Here is an 18548-nt window from a genome sequence, read left to right as displayed (position 1 = left end):
ACTGAACCAGAGTTATATTACCTCAGTGTTCAAAGCAATCTCAAGTCCATTTATTCTAATCACTTCTTAGGTTTATCCTTTTGGATAGTTCTAGAGCCAAGAACTAATTCTTTACATTACCATATTTCTATAGAAAGTTCTTTCCTTATAAGGAACTGAAAACAATCACCATAGATTTCACCCATAAATCTAATTTATAAATTAAGTTTTTTCATTATTTCTATGCCTCTACATCAATTGCTTTACCTCCACTCCTATCTCCATACAAACACATGGGGTATACTGGCAAATATGAGCTCCTTAAATTTCTATATAAGCTAGTTTGAATTCTAGAAAGCAAATGGAGAATTACAGAAATTAAAGAAAAAAGGGGAAAATGGCTCTCTTTTAAATATATAAATTACAATAAATTCTAATTAGTGAATTATAAAGCAACAATGGCATAACAATGTATCAACAACTAAGGAAAATATACAAAGGTTATGCATTTTAAATAATTTATCTGTGTATTTTGTTAACAATAAGTTGATTTATTATATTATGCATGTCCATATGTAGTTTCTTAGTTTGAAAGAAAATGACTTGAAATCTATATGAACTGCTAGCGGTTCTTAAAATAGGGATCTTGCTAACCTTAGCTAGTTAAGACCACTATGCATTTTAGTACTGGGTTCATAAGTTTATGAAGCCCATAGCACAGATGCTGTGAAATCTGAATGTATAAACTTAAACATCAATAAAATAAGAACTTGTGATTCAGAACCTTAATTTTGGAGGCGGGGGAATAGAAGTTTTATGTTAAGTACACTTTTCAGGTTATAAATGGATATCTTTGAAAATTATTGTGAAAATAAACTTTATGGTCTCTAGACAAAAAACAAACACTTTTAATTAATACAAGTTTTATGAAATATTTAATAATTAAATTAACATAACTCTTATTTATATTTAATAAAGTAATATAACTTTATTTACTCCTAACTCTGAACCTCTTTGAGGATATTAGTTATATCTAATTCATCTTGGTATTTGCAGTACCAGCAAAGGGGTTGAACATAGTAAATAAATGTTCGCCAAATGACCATTAAGTAGACTTTTAATATTCTCGAAATAACAAAATTTCAAGACTTCTTCCTAAGAACACAAAGAACTTTGCACATTAGGAAAAAAAAATTTCAAAGAAAATATTTACTTCTGTAATCATTAAACTAAAATCTCTTTTTGTACCTTAGTGACATCCATTTCCTGAGAAGCAAACTGGGTTTGAATTTCTTCTAGCTGATTAATAGCTGAAATCTTCTCCCTTGTAACCTTTTCCAGCTGGGCCTCAAGTTGGGCAATATTCTGAGACAGGATCAACATCTGTAAGAAGAAATAAAAATTCTTATAATAAAATCACTTGATAAAATAATATTTTATTAATAGAATCTCAGCATAGCCACAGAGCTCTCTGTTTAAGTTATTTCCCTATGGATAGGGTACATCCACTTCCCTACCTCTTCAGCTTATCCTGCATTTCCTTCCTATTCATGTCTCTGACCTCTAATCTTATTTTGTAAGATGTGAAAGATGATAAAAACAATTTTGGTTAAAATCCCAAGATGACAGATATCAGACACACAAGTCAGTTATGGAACAGACTTCCATAAACAGATTCAGAGGTGGTATGGAGAAATCAGGCAATTCTTAGTCCTTCTCCCACAGGGAAGGCATAAAAGGATTGACCCGGAGAGTTAAAGAGAAAGATAACTTCAGAGAAGATGACTTCCACTTCTCTCTCCCAAAACCAACAAAGAAGAGGCTTTTTGCAGTTTCTTTTGTTGGTAAAACTCCACCTGCCCTCCCATTTTCTAGCACTCCCCTAACCTTCCCAAAGTATTCAGTTCACCCATTATCTCCATGCCTTCTGGAAGCCTTCCTTGACCTCCAGTTCCCAGCACAAAACAAGCAATCCTTCACATGCTTAGGGCTGATGTGTAGTCAATGTGCACTGGGGTGCTCGTGCCTCTTGTTTTTGACCTCAGTGACTACTGCCTGTGCTGCATTTGTGTAATATTTTGAAAGTCACTCTGGTATGTACTCCTACAATAATCTCAGAATCTCAGTATATGCACCTTCATCACCCCAACCTCTGTATACATCTATCTCAATACTTTAATTACATTGTTTTTAGTCATCTCCTTGTTTCCTCAGTAGAATAGAAGTTCCTCAAGAGCATGTTCATTAAAAAGAACCAAATATTAGATGAAAGGGTAAGAAATTAATGAGAATAAATGCCTCTTGCAAGAGACCCTGTGAACATTGGTCTTAGATTTTATTCTCAGGATTAAAAAATGCTTTCTAGAGTTTAAACTTTAAATTACAGATATTTGTTTATAATTATGTTTTATTCTGCTCCAGTGAGTCAAACTTCTCTAGGTCTTAGTTGAATTAACAGTTTTAAAATGAAGAAATGCTACCTTAACTCCAGCAAAATATATGGGGAACCTATGAGTTTAATGTGGTAAAAACAAAAACTGGTAATGAATTAGAAACAATGATACTTGAAATTTAACATTGTACACTGACACGTGAATTCAGTTATAAAAATGAAATCAATAAGTAAAATCTTAAAATTAAAACTAAACATTGAGGGGCTGGGGTTGTAGCTCAGTGCTAGAGTGGTTCCTGGCACGCATAAAGCACTGGGTTCTATCCTTAGTACTACATAAAAATGAATAAATAAAATAAAGGTATTGTGTTCATCTACAACTAAAAAAATATTTAAAAAAAAATCAACGTTGAACCAGAGTTTTGATACAGACCTTACTGCAATAAAAACTAAGACAGGTGTCTGCCTTTGCATTATTATAATAAATAGCTAAAGTTGACCCTTATGAAAATAATGAACCCTGGTAGTTATTTTCTAATTTAGGTAGATGAATTCATTAACTTTTCTGAAGACTGTGGAGAATTATATATTTGATTTATGATTGTTTACATGTCCTTATCATCAAAAGATAGTCTACAAATCTAATTTACACATAAAACTAGCTTCACTAATAGCAAACTACAAAGTATATTGAGCATATTATAATCTGAACCTAAAATTAAAGGTCAAAAGCAGATAAATAGAACAAAAGTATCAATCTAATTTAATTTAAGAATTCAAGTTCATGACTATCTATATCATGAAATATGTAATGACAGGTTTTCTGGGACCATGTAACAGCAACAAATTTCAATGACCCACTATTTAAAAACACATATTATATATTTATGTGGAGATAAATCTGATGGTAAACACATTAACATTGTATAGTTTTAAAGCAAATATGTAGACATTTATTTTTGCCAACTAAATTCTCAGTCAGTTTCTTTTATAAAGCATGTTAACAAATCTCTCCTCTTCCTTAGGACTCATCTCCCTCTGCCACCCATCACTTCTTTCTTCTGCCCACTACCTGTCTTCTGCCTCCTGTCACCCACTTCCTGAGGTTTCCCCTCCTGTTGTCACACCTTCTTTTTCCCCATGCCCACCATCTGGAAGTCAGCATTACACTGCAGGAGCTTCTCCATCCACATCTGTTGCAGAGTCAGAAGTAACACAGACACAGCTGCAACACTGCTGGATGTCCAAGGCATTGACATCAGGTAAGTCCTTTAAACTTTGACAGGGGCAAGGAAGAGACAAGGACACCCAGGTTTGGGAGAACTCAACAAAAATTTCTGCAAAGCAGTTCCTCATGTATTGAGTAAGGTATGAAGTAGAAATTCCCATACAGGAGATACAAGAATTAAGAATTCTGGCAATGGGATATAATCAAGGGAACCAATTGAGAAAATGTGTGGACCATGGGGTTTGCTCCAATAAATACATGATGAATGATTGAATGAACTAACAAACCTGAGAGGCTCAGTGCAACCAAGGACTGTTACTGAAGGTAACAAACACTCACAGAAAGTAATGTTCATAGGAGAATGATTTAAACCTGTCTACACAGAAGACACCTGCTCTGCTAGAGTTTCCAACACAATGGAATTTAAAAAAGAAAGAGAAAAGAAAAAAGAAAAACATATAAAGAAAGAAAGTCTCTGAAAGTCTCAAGTATTCATACTGTTAGGAAAGCAGGGAGGGTTGCTATAGTACTAACTTTAACTACCCAGCACTTACAATGTTATGTTTAGTTGTCCTACTACATTATGTTCCTCTGCTAAGCACTGTCATACACTGTTCTCTTTCCTTTAAATTCCTTTAGAGAAGAAATCATTATTTTCTTTTTTTTTTTTATTTTTGGAGAAGAAATTTTATTGTTTTTTTAGTTCAGCTAAAATGAGATTAAAAACATAAGTAACTTACCAAAGTTCATTCAAGAGAAGAAGGTAAACCTGGATGTTTTTTATTAAAAAAAAATTTTTTTTTCATACTGGGAATTGACCCTAGGGTTGCTTTACAATGAACAACATCCCCAACCTTTTTATTTTTTATTTTGAGACAGGTATTGCTAAGTTGCTGAGGGTCTCACTAAATTGCTGAAGCTGGCCTTGAACTTGGGATCCTCCTGCCTCAGGTTCCTGAGTCACAGAGATTACCAGTATGCACCACCACACCTGGCTAGTAAAGATAAACTTTAAAACAAGTATATCTACTTTTACTAACATGAAGGTCCAAGAAAGCTATTCAATAAGTCTACTTCTCTCTCTAAAGTAAGTATAATAGCCATAAACTAAACTTTATTCAATTCCTACCATAAATAGGTATTATGATTTTTTCAAAATTTCATCTCATTTAATCCTGTCAAGTGTTTAAGGAAAGCAATATCAACCTTATTCTTTATTCCTGAAATGTAGAAGGTTAAAAAATTGCCAAGGTCAGAAAAAGGTAAAATTGGATTCAAGTCACAGAAAGGTCAAATTGAATTCAACCCTAAATCCTTTTTTCTCCAAAGCTACTTTCCCTGCTAAGAGTACTTAATATCAGTGTTAGGATCAATGTTGGCTCTTTAGTCATACAGCTTTCTTTGGGATAGGATCTTTTTTTTTTCTTTTTCTTTTTTTTTTTTTCTTTTTAATTTTTACAGAGTGCATTTTGATTCATTGTACACAAATGGGATACAACTTTTCATTTCTATGGTTGTACACAATGTGGATTCACACTATTCGTGTAATCATACATGTCCATAGAATAATAATGTCTGTCTCAGACCACTATCTTAGGATAGGATCTTGATATCAAAGGTTGGCAAAAGTTTATTGGGGGAAAATAAGCTTAAATGGCTCAGGTTCCAAAATGCACTGTATTTCTTTCACCATTTCTATTCATGAAATAATTGTTAGTCTTAGTGAAAAGTTCTCTTACATAGGAACACAGTTGGCATACTGCCAGACACATTTCAGCCTTCCTTCTTCCTTTCTTATCAGAAATTATTATCAAATCAATGTATTTTTTTGTATAGTAAGTAGAACTACTTAATAAGGCAAATGTTTTCCAGTAAACAATCCTCCAAATAAAAATCGCCTAGTATGAACACTAGCTGTTTTTTGCTAGTGTTCAACACAAAGGTCAATTCACAACTTTACCTTCCTCCACACCTTGTGACAGACTAGCATTTTTTTTTTTTTTTTTTTGGGTGCTGGGGATCGAACCCAGGGCCTTGTGCTTACAAGGCAAGCACTCTACTGACTGAGCTATCTCCCCAGCCCCCTAGCATTTTAATTCTATCTTTCCAATTGCATGGGACCCCACCCCTGTTACATGCCATTCATTTAACAAATATATATTTAATCACATTTTAATGTGACAGGAATAAATTAAACAATGAGTATCATACATGAACGGGACTCAGTAAATTAGGGACAGCAAAAAATTCAAATAGAATTTGTAATAAATTGAGTTATAGGAACCAATGTAGAAGATGACAATAAAGCTTTGGGAGGTTCTGAAAGGAGGTAGTGTCAAGAACTCTGAAGGATCAAAGAGGGCAAAAGAAGATTCCTGAAGGCAAGGAACAAAATACATGCAAAATTCTGAAACAACAAACATTATGACAGTTTGGCATGTATTCACGTTGGGGAAGTGTTAGGAGGTCCGAATGGTGGGGATGCAAAGAAGAAAATTGAAGGGAGATGAGACTGGAGAGAAAAACTTAAAGTTTTTATGTTATGCTTAAGGGAACCTAAATTTTATCCAGGCTTGCAGGGAGACATAAAGATTTTAAAGCAAAAGACCGTCATATTGAGAAGTTCATTTTAGAAAGATCATCTAAGCTGTGATATAGAGAAGATGGGAAGGAGGTGAGACTGAAGGCAGAGAAACAAGAGGCTGTAGGAACAATCTAAGGGTGAGATACCAGTAACGATGGGATAGAGAAACATGGCAATTTAAAATGCTTAGGACCCTGAATCTCTAGAACTTGGTGATGAGATGGATAGTGTAAGGGTGAGGGCAGAGACAAGGATGAAAACAAGATTTATGTGGTGTGCAACTATATGAATAGTGGTTCCACTGAAACAAGGAAGATGGGAAATAAGTCTGATTTGGGAGCTCAGTAAAAAATTAAAGATTTAGAAATCAATACTATATGTGGAATTAAAGCCACAATAGTGCCAAAGATTCCTCAATCCATACCTCTTTACTAAACCCTAGAACCTTCTATTAAGCAGCTTTCTGAATGTGTCTTCTTCACTCAAAAGTGAAGACATGATTTTCCCAAATAAAACATGGATTCAAAGAAATCCAGGAAAGAGTATCTTTTAAATATATGAACAAAACATGTTCAGTAAATATAGTACAGAGAAGTCTTCAGTAAGCATAGCAAGAGTAATCTCACTGACTGTGGGTCCAGAAGCTGAATTGGAGAGGGCTAAAGAGTAAATGGAAAGTAAGAAAATAAAGATATGTTTGGACAATCTTTCAAGGAATTGGTTTGATATATTTTGGGCAATGAGATTTTTAGAATTTTTAGTGTAGTAAAGATTGAGAACAGATTTTTTTTTTTTCCAACAGGTGAGAGAAATTTAAGAGTATTTTCCTATTGTTAAGAAAGAATGTAGGGAAGAAATTTTGAAGACTCAGAAGGGAGAGGGTAACAAATGAGATAAACTTTTTGATGTGGGAAAGGGGCTGGGATCTAGGTGAACAGATGAGTGATAGGATTAAAGGCTTGCCCATCCTAACATGATTGGGCTGTAGGTGAAAATTTTTTTAATGGCAGAGGTGAGGGGATAAGTAGTTGTGATGGATATTACCTAGTGGTTTCAATTTTCTTTATTATTTTCTTTATCATTCTTTATTAAGGTTCTCTGCTGAGAATGAAGGACAAAGTGGTATGGCAGAGAATTTGAGGAGAACAAAAGTGATGTGGAATGATCATGGAAAAATGGGTCCAAGTTATCATCATTTCCCACCTGGACTACTATATTTACCTTCCACCCGATCTCTCCATATCTTTTCCGGTTCTCTTTCCAATCTATTGACAAAATGATTTATCTCTAATATAAATGGCATCACAATACTGTCCAATTTAAAGCTATTCAGTGGTTTTACATTACTTTTTGGATAAAATTTAAAATCTTTCACAAGGAATTTAAGGTCATTCAGGATTTGGCCCCTGCACACTTCTCCAAACTCCACTATTCCACTATTCTGCCCCTCACTCCTTATATTCTAGCCATCTGGGCATTCTTTAAATTCCTAAAAAGTCCAATGTATTTTAGCTTCACAGTCTGGGTATATTATTTTCCTGGACCTGAAACTCTTCCCATCAACTCTTTACTCGACCATTCCTTCTTAATCTTTTCAGGTCTCATTTTAAAATCTCTTTCTTATGAAAAGTCTCATGACTGCGTAGACTAGGTTAGATTCTCCTGTTGTACATTCCCATAGTACTCTATATTGAGCCTTTAATGCTTTATAACAATCATAATTAAAAAATAATTTATGAAAATATTTGTTTAATGCTTACTTCTCCTAAGAGTCTGCTAGCTTCATGAGGGAATTTCATTGGTCCTGAGACTACCATATCCCCAGTCTCTCTAATATCTGTTGATTGCTGAAAGAATGGGAGAGAAAGGAATGCATAGGAGCACTGCTAGACCCCAAATGTACGAAGGTGCCTTCTATAGTAGGATTCTCACCTGCTGAGATCACCAATCCAAGGCAGAGAGGTAGTCAGTCAGACTGACCTACAGTAAGGTTTTAACAGACACATTTTTTTCTTTCAAAAAGGATAAGAAGAGAATGGAGTTTATAATAAATGTTTCAGTTTACACAGAAGACTTAAAACTCACTGGGCAGAAGTTGTGACTTTTTTTCTTTTAAATGCAGACAGTTGCACATTGCCTTGCACATAGCAGATACACAGTATGTATTTGCTATATGAGTTAAATGTCACACACTGGAGTATTACAGTATTTGGAGCACAAACTTTGAGTCCACTTTAAAAAAATAAACATGTAAAACAGTTGTTTCAGTTACTTCTTGCTCAATTTTATTATTATAGCAACTTTAAAGTTAGGTTCCACTCAACTCTGTATTCCAATTTGTTACTGTTTTTCAAATACTGCACATCATTTCATGTTATTTGTTTCTTTATTTTTATTTTCTATATAGTTTTTAGTTGTAGATGGACACAATACCTTTATTTTATTTATTTATGTGTGGTGTTGAGGATTGAACCCAGTGCCTCACACATGCTAAGAAAGTGCTCTATCACTGAGCTACAACTCCAGCCCTATTTGTTCCTTTGCCTATAATTTCTCCCTTCCAGTTATTCATCTGGTTATGGTCATTACTGGTCATGTAGTTTGTCAAAACTGATTTCATACAATGTGTATAATCACTTTTTCTTGGTTACTCTGTTTCTTACAAATGTTTTATCTTATGCATTTTTAATTTGGAGTAGGGGATAAATGAGGGAGTCATTTGTCTTTAATTTAGGTAAAGTTGAAATAAAATCTGGAATTTGCAGAGCACTTGATCTCTTTTTAAAAACATGAAAGAGATAGAGAAGAAGAAGGAGGAGGAGGAGGAGGGAGGAGGAGGGGGAAGGAGGGAGGAGGGAGGAAGAGAGAGAATATCAAACTGAATGGCAGGATCAAAGTAAATTCCTAATTTGAGAATATGGAAGTAAATTGATTATTTTATTCAAAAAGGTCAGAGAAAAAACTTCATTGAGAAATATAAAAAAAGAACATTTTAATGAACTCTTAAATTATAAGAAATTTACTTATAAAGATTTTAAAATTTAAAGTCCATTCGAGAACGGCAGCTTATAGGTACATCAACACAAACATTTCTTCAGCAGTGAGCATACAACTTAAGTCCTTAAGTACCTTTGATTCCATGTCCTCCCTTTCTTTTGTCATTTCTTTTTTCATCATCTCTTTCTCAAAAGCCCTTTTCTCTTGCTGAGATGCAAGTTCTTTTTCAAGTCTTTCTGTCTGCCTCTCCAGTTCATTCTTCAACTGTTCACACTGGATTAGAGCCTGCCAGAATGAGAGTAATATGGAAGGTTAGCATTTAGGAAAAAAATACGGAAAAAATGAGTCAATTAAGCTTTACTTTTACTTATAGTAGTTAAAATTCACTAGAAAGTCCACTAGAATAATTTTGTGTTTATTGATACCACTTATTGATCTAAAATAGTATGCAAATGTTACATGTACTCACATATTTCAATATTCACAATTAAGGCTAATCAACTAGAAAATTCAGGTAATAGACCTTGATGAGGGCCACAGATAGTCAGAATTTGAAAACATGGGTCAGAAAAACAAAGTGTTTTAGTATTTAAAATTATATATCATGTTAATACTATATGATTACATAAATTTTACTAATTTCTCATTTCCTTGTTAAAATTTTGAATATTTTAAATGACAAATGGATATACAATTTTAAATGAGATGTTAAATACTGTATTGACACACATCTACTGTTTAACACTATATTAATGAAGTTTCCTTAACTATAACTAAAATTTAGTTGATTACCCTTAAACATACAACTAGTATAAACATTAGGTAATAATCAAAAGTTAAAATAGGGAAAAAATCAAAACAGAATTCACTGCCTCATTTTATGATGATTTTCATCATAATTGTCCTTTACTCTAAATTTCTCATTCTGTATTTCCAGAAATAGTTTCTAATTTCCTTACCCCTGGAATTTGTAAAAAGAAACCCAAGTTTTTTATGATTACTGGGTGATTAGAAATTTAATAGTCCAATGGAATATTACTCAGCCATAAAGAATGATAAAATTATGGCATTTGCAGGCAAATGGATGAAACTGGAGAATATCATGCTAAGTGAGATAAGCCAATCTCAAAAAACTAAAGGACGAATGATCTTGCTGATAAGCGGATGAGGACATATAATGGGGGGTGGGAGGGGTTAGTGTTAGGGTTAGGGTTAGGTTTAGAATTAGGGCTAAGGAGGGTGGTAAGAATGGAGGAAGGAAGGACTGAATAGAGGGAAACGAGGGGTGGGAGGGGTGGGGGGGAAGGGAAAAAATAACAGAATGAATCAAACACCATTTCCCTATGTAAATTTATGATTACACAAATGGTATGCCTTGACTCCATGTACAAACAGAGAAACATGTATCCCATTTGTTTACAAGAAAAAAAAAAGAAAAAAAAAAACCAAAAACTAAAAAAAAAAAAAAAAAAGAAAGAAAGAAATTTAATAGTCAACATTTGTTGGTATTGGAAATAGAAATAGTTGTAGCATAATAGCTTTATGCTATTATACTTCCCTCTGGTAAAAGCTATCTATAATAAATACTAACAATAAATAACTAGGACCTGGAGGCAGTGGCTCACACTGGTAATCCCAGTTACTCAGGAGGTGAGGCAGGAGGATTTCAAGTTTCAGACTAGCCTGGGCAATACAGTAAGAACCTATCTTAAAATAAATTTTTTTTAAAAGAGCTGGGGCAATAATAGCTCAGTGGTAGAATGTCCCTGGGTTCTGTTCCCACAACTGCTAAATAAATAAATAAATATCTAGGATATGTGAATTTTTCTTTCTTCATCCAGAAAGCATTAAGCACTTTTTTTGGGAAGGAGGGGGTCTTTTATTGAACATTTCTGTACTAGTAGGTATAAAGTATGAGAGCAATTCAATAGTGTCAGATTAACCCAAAAAGAAAAAAAAAAAAAACCCAAAAAAATCAATGATTAAAAAATGATTCTCCTAGAGAGTTAGTCCCAAGCTAAATTCTAGATAAGAATGCCTTGGAAAGGAAATTTGAAATGAAAAAACATAATTTTTCCATAACTGAAGCACTTGGAGCTTGAAATATGAATTAGTGACTTTTGTGCTTCGAAATGCAATTGTTTATAAAAATATTTTATATGAATGAAATAAAAATGTCTATAACTTTTATTGATATAATAAATATTACTGGTATGAGTTAATAATTATTGAATATAAATAAGTATATCCAATTGAGGTAGGATGGAAGAGACAAAAAAAAAAAAAAAAAAGAGAGAGACAAAAGGGAAGGAAAAAGAGACCTCAGCTGCAAATCTAAAAGCAACATGATTAGACTCACTCCCCAGATCTGTTTTTCCACTAAGCTGGTCACTCCCAAATTCCTAAGAAATCTACAAATCTTAGTGTCACTATAAATTCACTAATCTATGAAAATTGCCTTATTTTGATTTAAGCTTATGTGCACTGTAAGCCTACACAACATGTTTTAAGATTAGATAAAACAAAGAGAGATATATTTTAAGAACCTATAAAATATATTTTAGGAACCTATAAAATAGGCACATTCCAAATGTTATTTGTTAACCAGATAGAGGACACAATGCCAACCTGAAGATCCCAGAGAGGAGGACCAGACCACCGTAAACTTCTTGTGATCTGTGATCAAAGAACTGAGTTTACTAGGCTGGTGTCATTCCTCCATGTCATCCCATGCCCACCCCTCACACAGTTTGCTTTAAAAGAAGAGCCCTAAACCCCCAAAGTGCATCTCACTTTGAACACCCACACCCTTTCTTCCTTGCTTTCTTTCACTAAATAAATCTGTCAGTGCCTTCCTATCTGACAAATCCTGAAATTCTTTTCTGTGAAAAACATGAAGAACCTAGGTGAGCCAAGTTGAGATCTCCCTTTCCTCTTTGGAAGGGGCCTCCTCAGACCCCCTCTGGTGACACAATCAGAAGGTTTTCAATTGAATAAAAACTAAATACAAGAACAGTAGAGTAGATTGCTGAAAATCTAAAACCCAGGGTAACCTGAAGATCAACTAAAGAAAGAATTCAATAAGTTCAGGAACTAGGAAGAACAAATGATCCTTATAGGATAAGAGGTCAAATACCAAGACAGGGTGATTTAGCAAAAAGTACAATGTTGTAAATCAAATAAATAAAACCATTGCCGAAGTCTTGTTTGGGAATGGCCTCTTTCTTTTAAGGATGAGCCAACACTAATCATGATGGGTCATGATGAGTAAGAATGAAAGGAGCAATGAAATATTGAATAAAAAGGTTGAAAACTGGTTATTGATCTTTATTGGTGTCTAACCCATGATTCACATTATAAAACAGCTTTTAATTTTATTTGCTTTGACTTTAAAATTTATGCCTGGTCACAATGAAGAAAATATTAAGAGTTAATAACACTTGGAAGTCATCTTTCTTAAAATATCTTTCTAATAATGTACCTCATCAAAAGACTTGGATCTTCTAAACAAATATTTATAGATGTTTTCACTGAAGTTCTCTTTTAATTCTGGGGGTCCCTCACTTATTTTCCAGAACCCTAGTGTACTTTGTACCCCCTGATTACACTCATCTAACAATTCAATAAAGACATAAGAAGTAATTTCTCAAAGGATAGGTCAGTAAACTGGCAATTAAAGTTAAATGACAGATCTTCACAGATGATCAAGTTCATGTGGGGCCTGCACTGCCATTTCTTCCAGGAATCCTTAAGGGAGTGGCTTCTCCCTTTCTGGTCCTTGATGGAAATGATTCAGGTCTTAAGGAGGGGAATTATACTTTCTTCCTACCAGCAGATTCAATCCTCAAGGGCCCTTTTCTTTTCTAGGAAATTTCCTTATTTGTGGTTGTACTATGATGTCCCTGTCAACACTTGTTTCAAAACATAATTTATTAGGATTGATATTTCTAGTCTAATTTTATTAAACCAAAGTATATGCATTACTATCTTAGAGTCAAAATATTTTTTCACAATGAAATTTGTATCTGCTTAACTAATTTTGAAAGTAAGAAAGCTATTTTAGGATATAATAAGTCCTTCCTAACTGCTAGGGTTGGTTTCCTAGAAATTCTAATGATAGAACAATTCATGACTAAAGAACTAATCTGCTAAACGAAATGTACAGTTATATGAACAAATTTTAGAACTTATTAATGTGTTTTTATTTTTATGAAATAAAGCCCATAGCTGGGCATGGTGGTGCAATCCTGTAATCCAGCGACTGGGGAGCCTGAGGTAGGAGGATTGCAAGTTTGAGACGTACCTCAACAATTTAGCAAAGCCCTAAGCAACTTAGCAAGACTCTGCCTCAAAATAAAAAATAAAAAGGGCTGGGAATGTAACTCAGTGGTTAATTTCAGTGGTTATTCACCCTTGCGTTCAATCCCCAGTACCAAAAACACAAAACAAAACAAAACAACAACAAAAAACCCACAAAAAAAGGAAAGGAAGCCCATAAAATAAAAGTGATTTTCAACACATTTCAAGCATATAACTTGTAAATAATGCAAACTATTGATTTTAATGTAGAAACACTTATTTATCAGAAACATTAATCAGTCCCTATCCTCAGTCTTCAAGATAGTGTAGCATAGTTTTATGACCAGGACACCTTCTGAGAAATGCATCATTTGGCAATTTCATCATGAAAACATTATAAAGTGTACTTACATAAACCTAGATGTTATAGGTCAATCATGTGACATAGATCTTGATGCAATCAAAAGACACATAAAACATGAGATGTATGAGGCTGCTGTTAGCGTAACAGGACACACTGTTTTACAGTAAATGTTTTTTGTAAGTAGAAGGAATATACTCTAAAATAATGATAAATAATATGGTAGAGTTAATAGATAAGTGAATAACACTCATTTATTATCATTATCAAGTATTATGTATTCAACATAATTATGATGTGATACACCTTTATATGACCAGCAGCATAGTAAACTTACACCTGTATCACCACAAACACATGAATAACTTGTTATACTATGTCTTTTACAATGACAATGACATTGGCCACAGGGAATTTTTCAGTTCCATTATAAATCCTATAAAGTCAATGTCATATATCAGGGCCATCCCTGACTGAAATGTCATTATGCAGCATATGACTATAATTTGTTTTTGTTATGCAGCAGAAAATGTGTATATCAAGAAGTGTTATTTTCTATGCCTGTGACTTCAATCAAATGCTCAACGCTTTTCTAATTTTTGTTTTATTCAGGTTTCTAATTCTTGCCTTTCTGATTCTACTATAATCCAAGAAGCAGAATGATCTAGACATTTGAAAAGGGAAAAACAAAGTTTGTAGACACATTTATTCAAGCAACTGGGATGGTATTTAAAAAAAATCTTTTTTTATTTTTTTATTTTTAAATTTTTTATAGAGTTATCTTGGCCCAGCACAGTGGTATATGCCTATAATCCCAGGGACTTGAGAGGCTGAGGCAGGAGGATCACAAGTTCAAGGCCAGCCTCAGCAATTTAGTGAGGCCCTAAGCAACTTTGTAAACCTCTCTCTCAAAATAAATAAGTAATATAAACTAAACAGGGCTGGGGAAAAAAGGTGGGGGAACCTCATTTCAGATATGCTTGAGGCAACTTCATTCCAAAGCTTCCAGGCCCTCCAATACACACGTTTTAACAATTCCCTTTCTAAGACAAGCAGGCAGATCTAGGACCTGTTAATCTTTGTATCTGCTTCTTGTAGCTTTTCAGACAAGCTTTACATTGTGAGAGCCTCTATTCTTATACCCTTGTTTATTCCCAGGCAAATTTTTTTTTCTGTTTTAAAATTATCCCTAGTTGTAATAATTTGCAATTTTCAAATAAAAATATTCAGAAAGCACTTACTATTTGCCAGATACTTTACTAAATTGCTTATATGGATTCTTATTACTCAGTTGAAGAAACTGGGGTTTTCAGACATTGAATAACTTGTCCTAATCACAGACTTAGCAAGAGGTAAGTGATTTGATTCAAGGTTATTGGGATTGTAATCTCCTCATGTTATACGTTTATTTTCTTTCCTCAGGGATTTTCACTGCCATTCTAAGTGTAAATAAACAGTATGATATGTAAAATAACTCCTTCTACATACTTAGCACGAAATACACAAATAGTACACTAGATGGCAACAAAGGTCAAGAAACTAAAGAACAAAATCCTTAATAAAAGTAGTTGTTTTAAAATTAAAATGTCTATGGCCTCTGACTTTTTAATATTCTCAGAAAGCTAAATTAATATGTTCTAATATACTTTTTAGGCAAAGAACTCCTAGATCCACATTATATTTTAGCAATTACTTAGTAATCCATCTGTATTCATTATTACTAATTCAGTGAAAATGCTGGATTCATAACATATACAACTTCTTAACTGTTAAATTTTATAAAAAAAACACTAATTATAAAACTTCACATTAATATTTAAGACTTCTGACTTCAACAAATGTAAATTGTGCAATTAATATGAGAAATACGTAAGGAATACAATGATAAACATTACAGACTTGAGTTTCATGGTCTTTTGGTGGAGCAAGAATGCAAACATCCAACAAAACTTTATACAACATATAAAATAGACAAGAAAAATAGACAAGGAAGGGATTAATCCAAATAAGAGGCTGGAGAAAACTTCTGGGAAAGCTGCCACCTGAGTTGAACCTCATCTTTTGAATAGATATTTCACAGATGAACACAGGGTAGAAAAGTATTAACATAAGCAAATTTGTGAAAATGTTCATTCGTTGTGTGTGTTCTGGAAAAAGCATAGCTTATATGAAAGACTGTAGTGAAAAATAAGCTTAGAAAAGTTAAAGAAGGCCAAGACCATGAAAAATCTAGAGGGTCATGCTAAAGAATGATCTTTAATTCTATGGCAACAGGGGAGCTAGCTGAACAGGGAGATTTACAAGTCAGGAAGCCTAAGACAGTCATCTGAAAGACATACTGAAACTAGAAGAAACCTGAGAAAAACCAACTATTGCAACAGTCTGTAAATAGGGGACTTAAGAGTGATATAAAGCTTGGCAAATGACTGGATGTAAAGAATAAGTGACTATGCTGGCAACAGTGATGCATGACTGTAATCCCAGCAACTCAGGAGACTGAGGCAGGTCATCACAAGTTTGAGGACAGCCTCAACAACTTCCAGGTCTTGTCTAAAAATAAAAAATAAAAAAGGGCTTGGGGATGTAGCTCAGTAGTGGAACATCACTGGATTCAAACCCTAGTTACCATAAACAAACAAGAAAAAAAGAGTAAATATGAGGAAGAGCAAAATATTTTAAAGAATCTAACACAGAGCTATTGGTAGGATAGTAATATGATTATTTGAAAAAAAATACAGAAAATCATAGAAGGAAAAGAAGTAATAGATGGGAAGGTGGAAAGAATTAATAACTTGGTTTTGTAGTAGATGCCAGTGGAATATCATCCATATAAAAAGGTCTAGTAGAAGCAAGAAATGTAGGTATGGGGCTCAAGAGAGCAGGTAGAGCTAAAAATACAAAGTGGGGGTAGTTCAAACCAAGATAAATTTTGACCATGAGAGGAGATATGAAACCCAGGAAATCAGGGCAACATGGGAGGAGAGCTAGGAACTAGTTCTGAATAATGTGTACATTTAGCTGTTCTGCAGTTTTGCTCACTGACCATGCCTGAACCAGCGAAGTCTTCTTCCAACTCAAAGAAGGGCTCCAGGAAGGAGGTAACTAAGGTGCAGAACAACTGCAAGAAGTGCAAGCACAGCTGCAAGAAGAGTTACTCTGTGTGTGTAAGACATGCTAAAACAGACGTACCCCAACAGGGGTATCTCTTCCAAAGTCATGGGTGTCATGAACTCTTTCGTAACAACATCTTCCAGTGCATCGAGGGCAAGGCGTCACACCTGGTAGACTACAACAAATGCCCCATCATCACATAAGGGGAGATCCAGATGGCTATGGGCCTGCTGCTGTATGGGGTGCTGGCCAAGCCATGCAGTGTCAGAGGGCATTAAGGCAGTCACCAAATACACCGGCACCAAGTAAACGGGCTATGTAAGTGTCTTGGCACCTAACCTCAAAGGCTCTTTTAAGAACCACTTAAAAAAATAATTCTATATTTAAGGGTTGTGGAAAATAAGCTAAACTAGATTCAGAAAGAGTAAGTAAGAGTTACACAAGGGGAATTCATGAGAGTGAAATGTAAGCTAAATCAAAGGAAAGAGATTATGTCATGTTAGGATAGTTAATGGCTTCCAAAACTTCAAGGTCTAAGTAAGTGGCATGAGGACTGAGATGAAGTCACTGGATTTGATAATCAGGAAGTCATTAGTGATCATTAAGTGAGTAGTTCAGTAGTATGAAATCAAACTACAATTTGTTGAAAGCCTGACTACAATGTGATGAGAAATAAAAGGAAAACTACCAGGAAAGACAACTTTTCTGAAAAGTCCACCAGTAAAATGATGGAGTGAGGGTAAAAAAATTAGGTGGAACTGAACTTGGTGGTGCACACCTGTAATTCCAGTGACTTGGGAGGCTGAGGCAGGAGGATGGTGAGTTCAAAGCCACTCTCAGCAAAAGTGAGGTGATAAGCAATTCAGTGAGACCCTGTCTCTAAATAAAATACAAAATAGGACTGGGGATGTGGCTCAGCGGTCCAGTGCCCCTGAGTTCAATCCCCAGTACCCACCCCCTAAAAAAAAAACGTAAGTGGAAACTGATCATGTAGAAGCCTGCGTTTTGTTCATTTTGTTTCAAGAATGACAGCTGTTTATAGAATGGGGTGGAGGAACAGTGGTGAGGGACAGAAGGGGGATGCAAGTAAGATACAACTGATGAGCAGTGGGTCAAGGTCCTATCAGAAACCCCAGAAATAAAAGACATCAAGAACTTAGAGAAAGAGATTCATCTTTGGAAATAGGAGGGCTGGTAAAGAAAAAAAAAATTTAACAAATTTTTAAAAATTAAAAAGAAAAAAAAGTAGAAGAGACATTTGAGAGATTAAAAAAAAAATGAGGTCGAGGGCTGGAATTGTGGCTCAGTGGCAGAGCGCTTGCCTCATTGTGTGAGTCACTGAGTTTGACCCTCAGCACCACATAAAATGAATAAATAAAATAAAGGTATTGTGTCTGTCTACAACTTAAAAAAAACAAACAAACAAACTGAGATCGCTCTTGAACACTGACCTTAATCTCTATAAAGTGAAAAGGTCATCAGTCGAGAGTGAGGTGCTAGGAGGAGGTAGGAAAGGGGACCTCCAGTGTAGAATTCATAACACAGTCAATGGCAGAGACAAGAAAGGTTGACAAGTACTTATAACCACTGATGGTGA

At 34.5% G+C, this 18548-nt stretch overlaps 1 protein-coding gene across 1 annotated transcript in view; it reads right to left on the bottom strand.

Moving 5' to 3' along the window:
* The window catches only part of Sdccag8 (SHH signaling and ciliogenesis regulator SDCCAG8), a 241548-nt gene that overhangs the window by 149956 nt on the left and 73044 nt on the right, over nucleotides 1-18548 (bottom strand). The window contains 2 exon segments of the mRNA XM_047521464.1: nucleotides 1228-1362; nucleotides 9313-9465. Of these exon segments, the coding sequence (XP_047377420.1) occupies nucleotides 1228-1362; nucleotides 9313-9465 (288 nt within the window).

This window comes from Sciurus carolinensis, chromosome 12 (assembly GCF_902686445.1).
Source record: "Sciurus carolinensis chromosome 12, mSciCar1.2, whole genome shotgun sequence".
NCBI lineage: Eukaryota > Metazoa > Chordata > Mammalia > Rodentia > Sciuridae > Sciurus > Sciurus carolinensis.
This window is presented reverse-complemented; position numbering and strand designations above follow the sequence as displayed.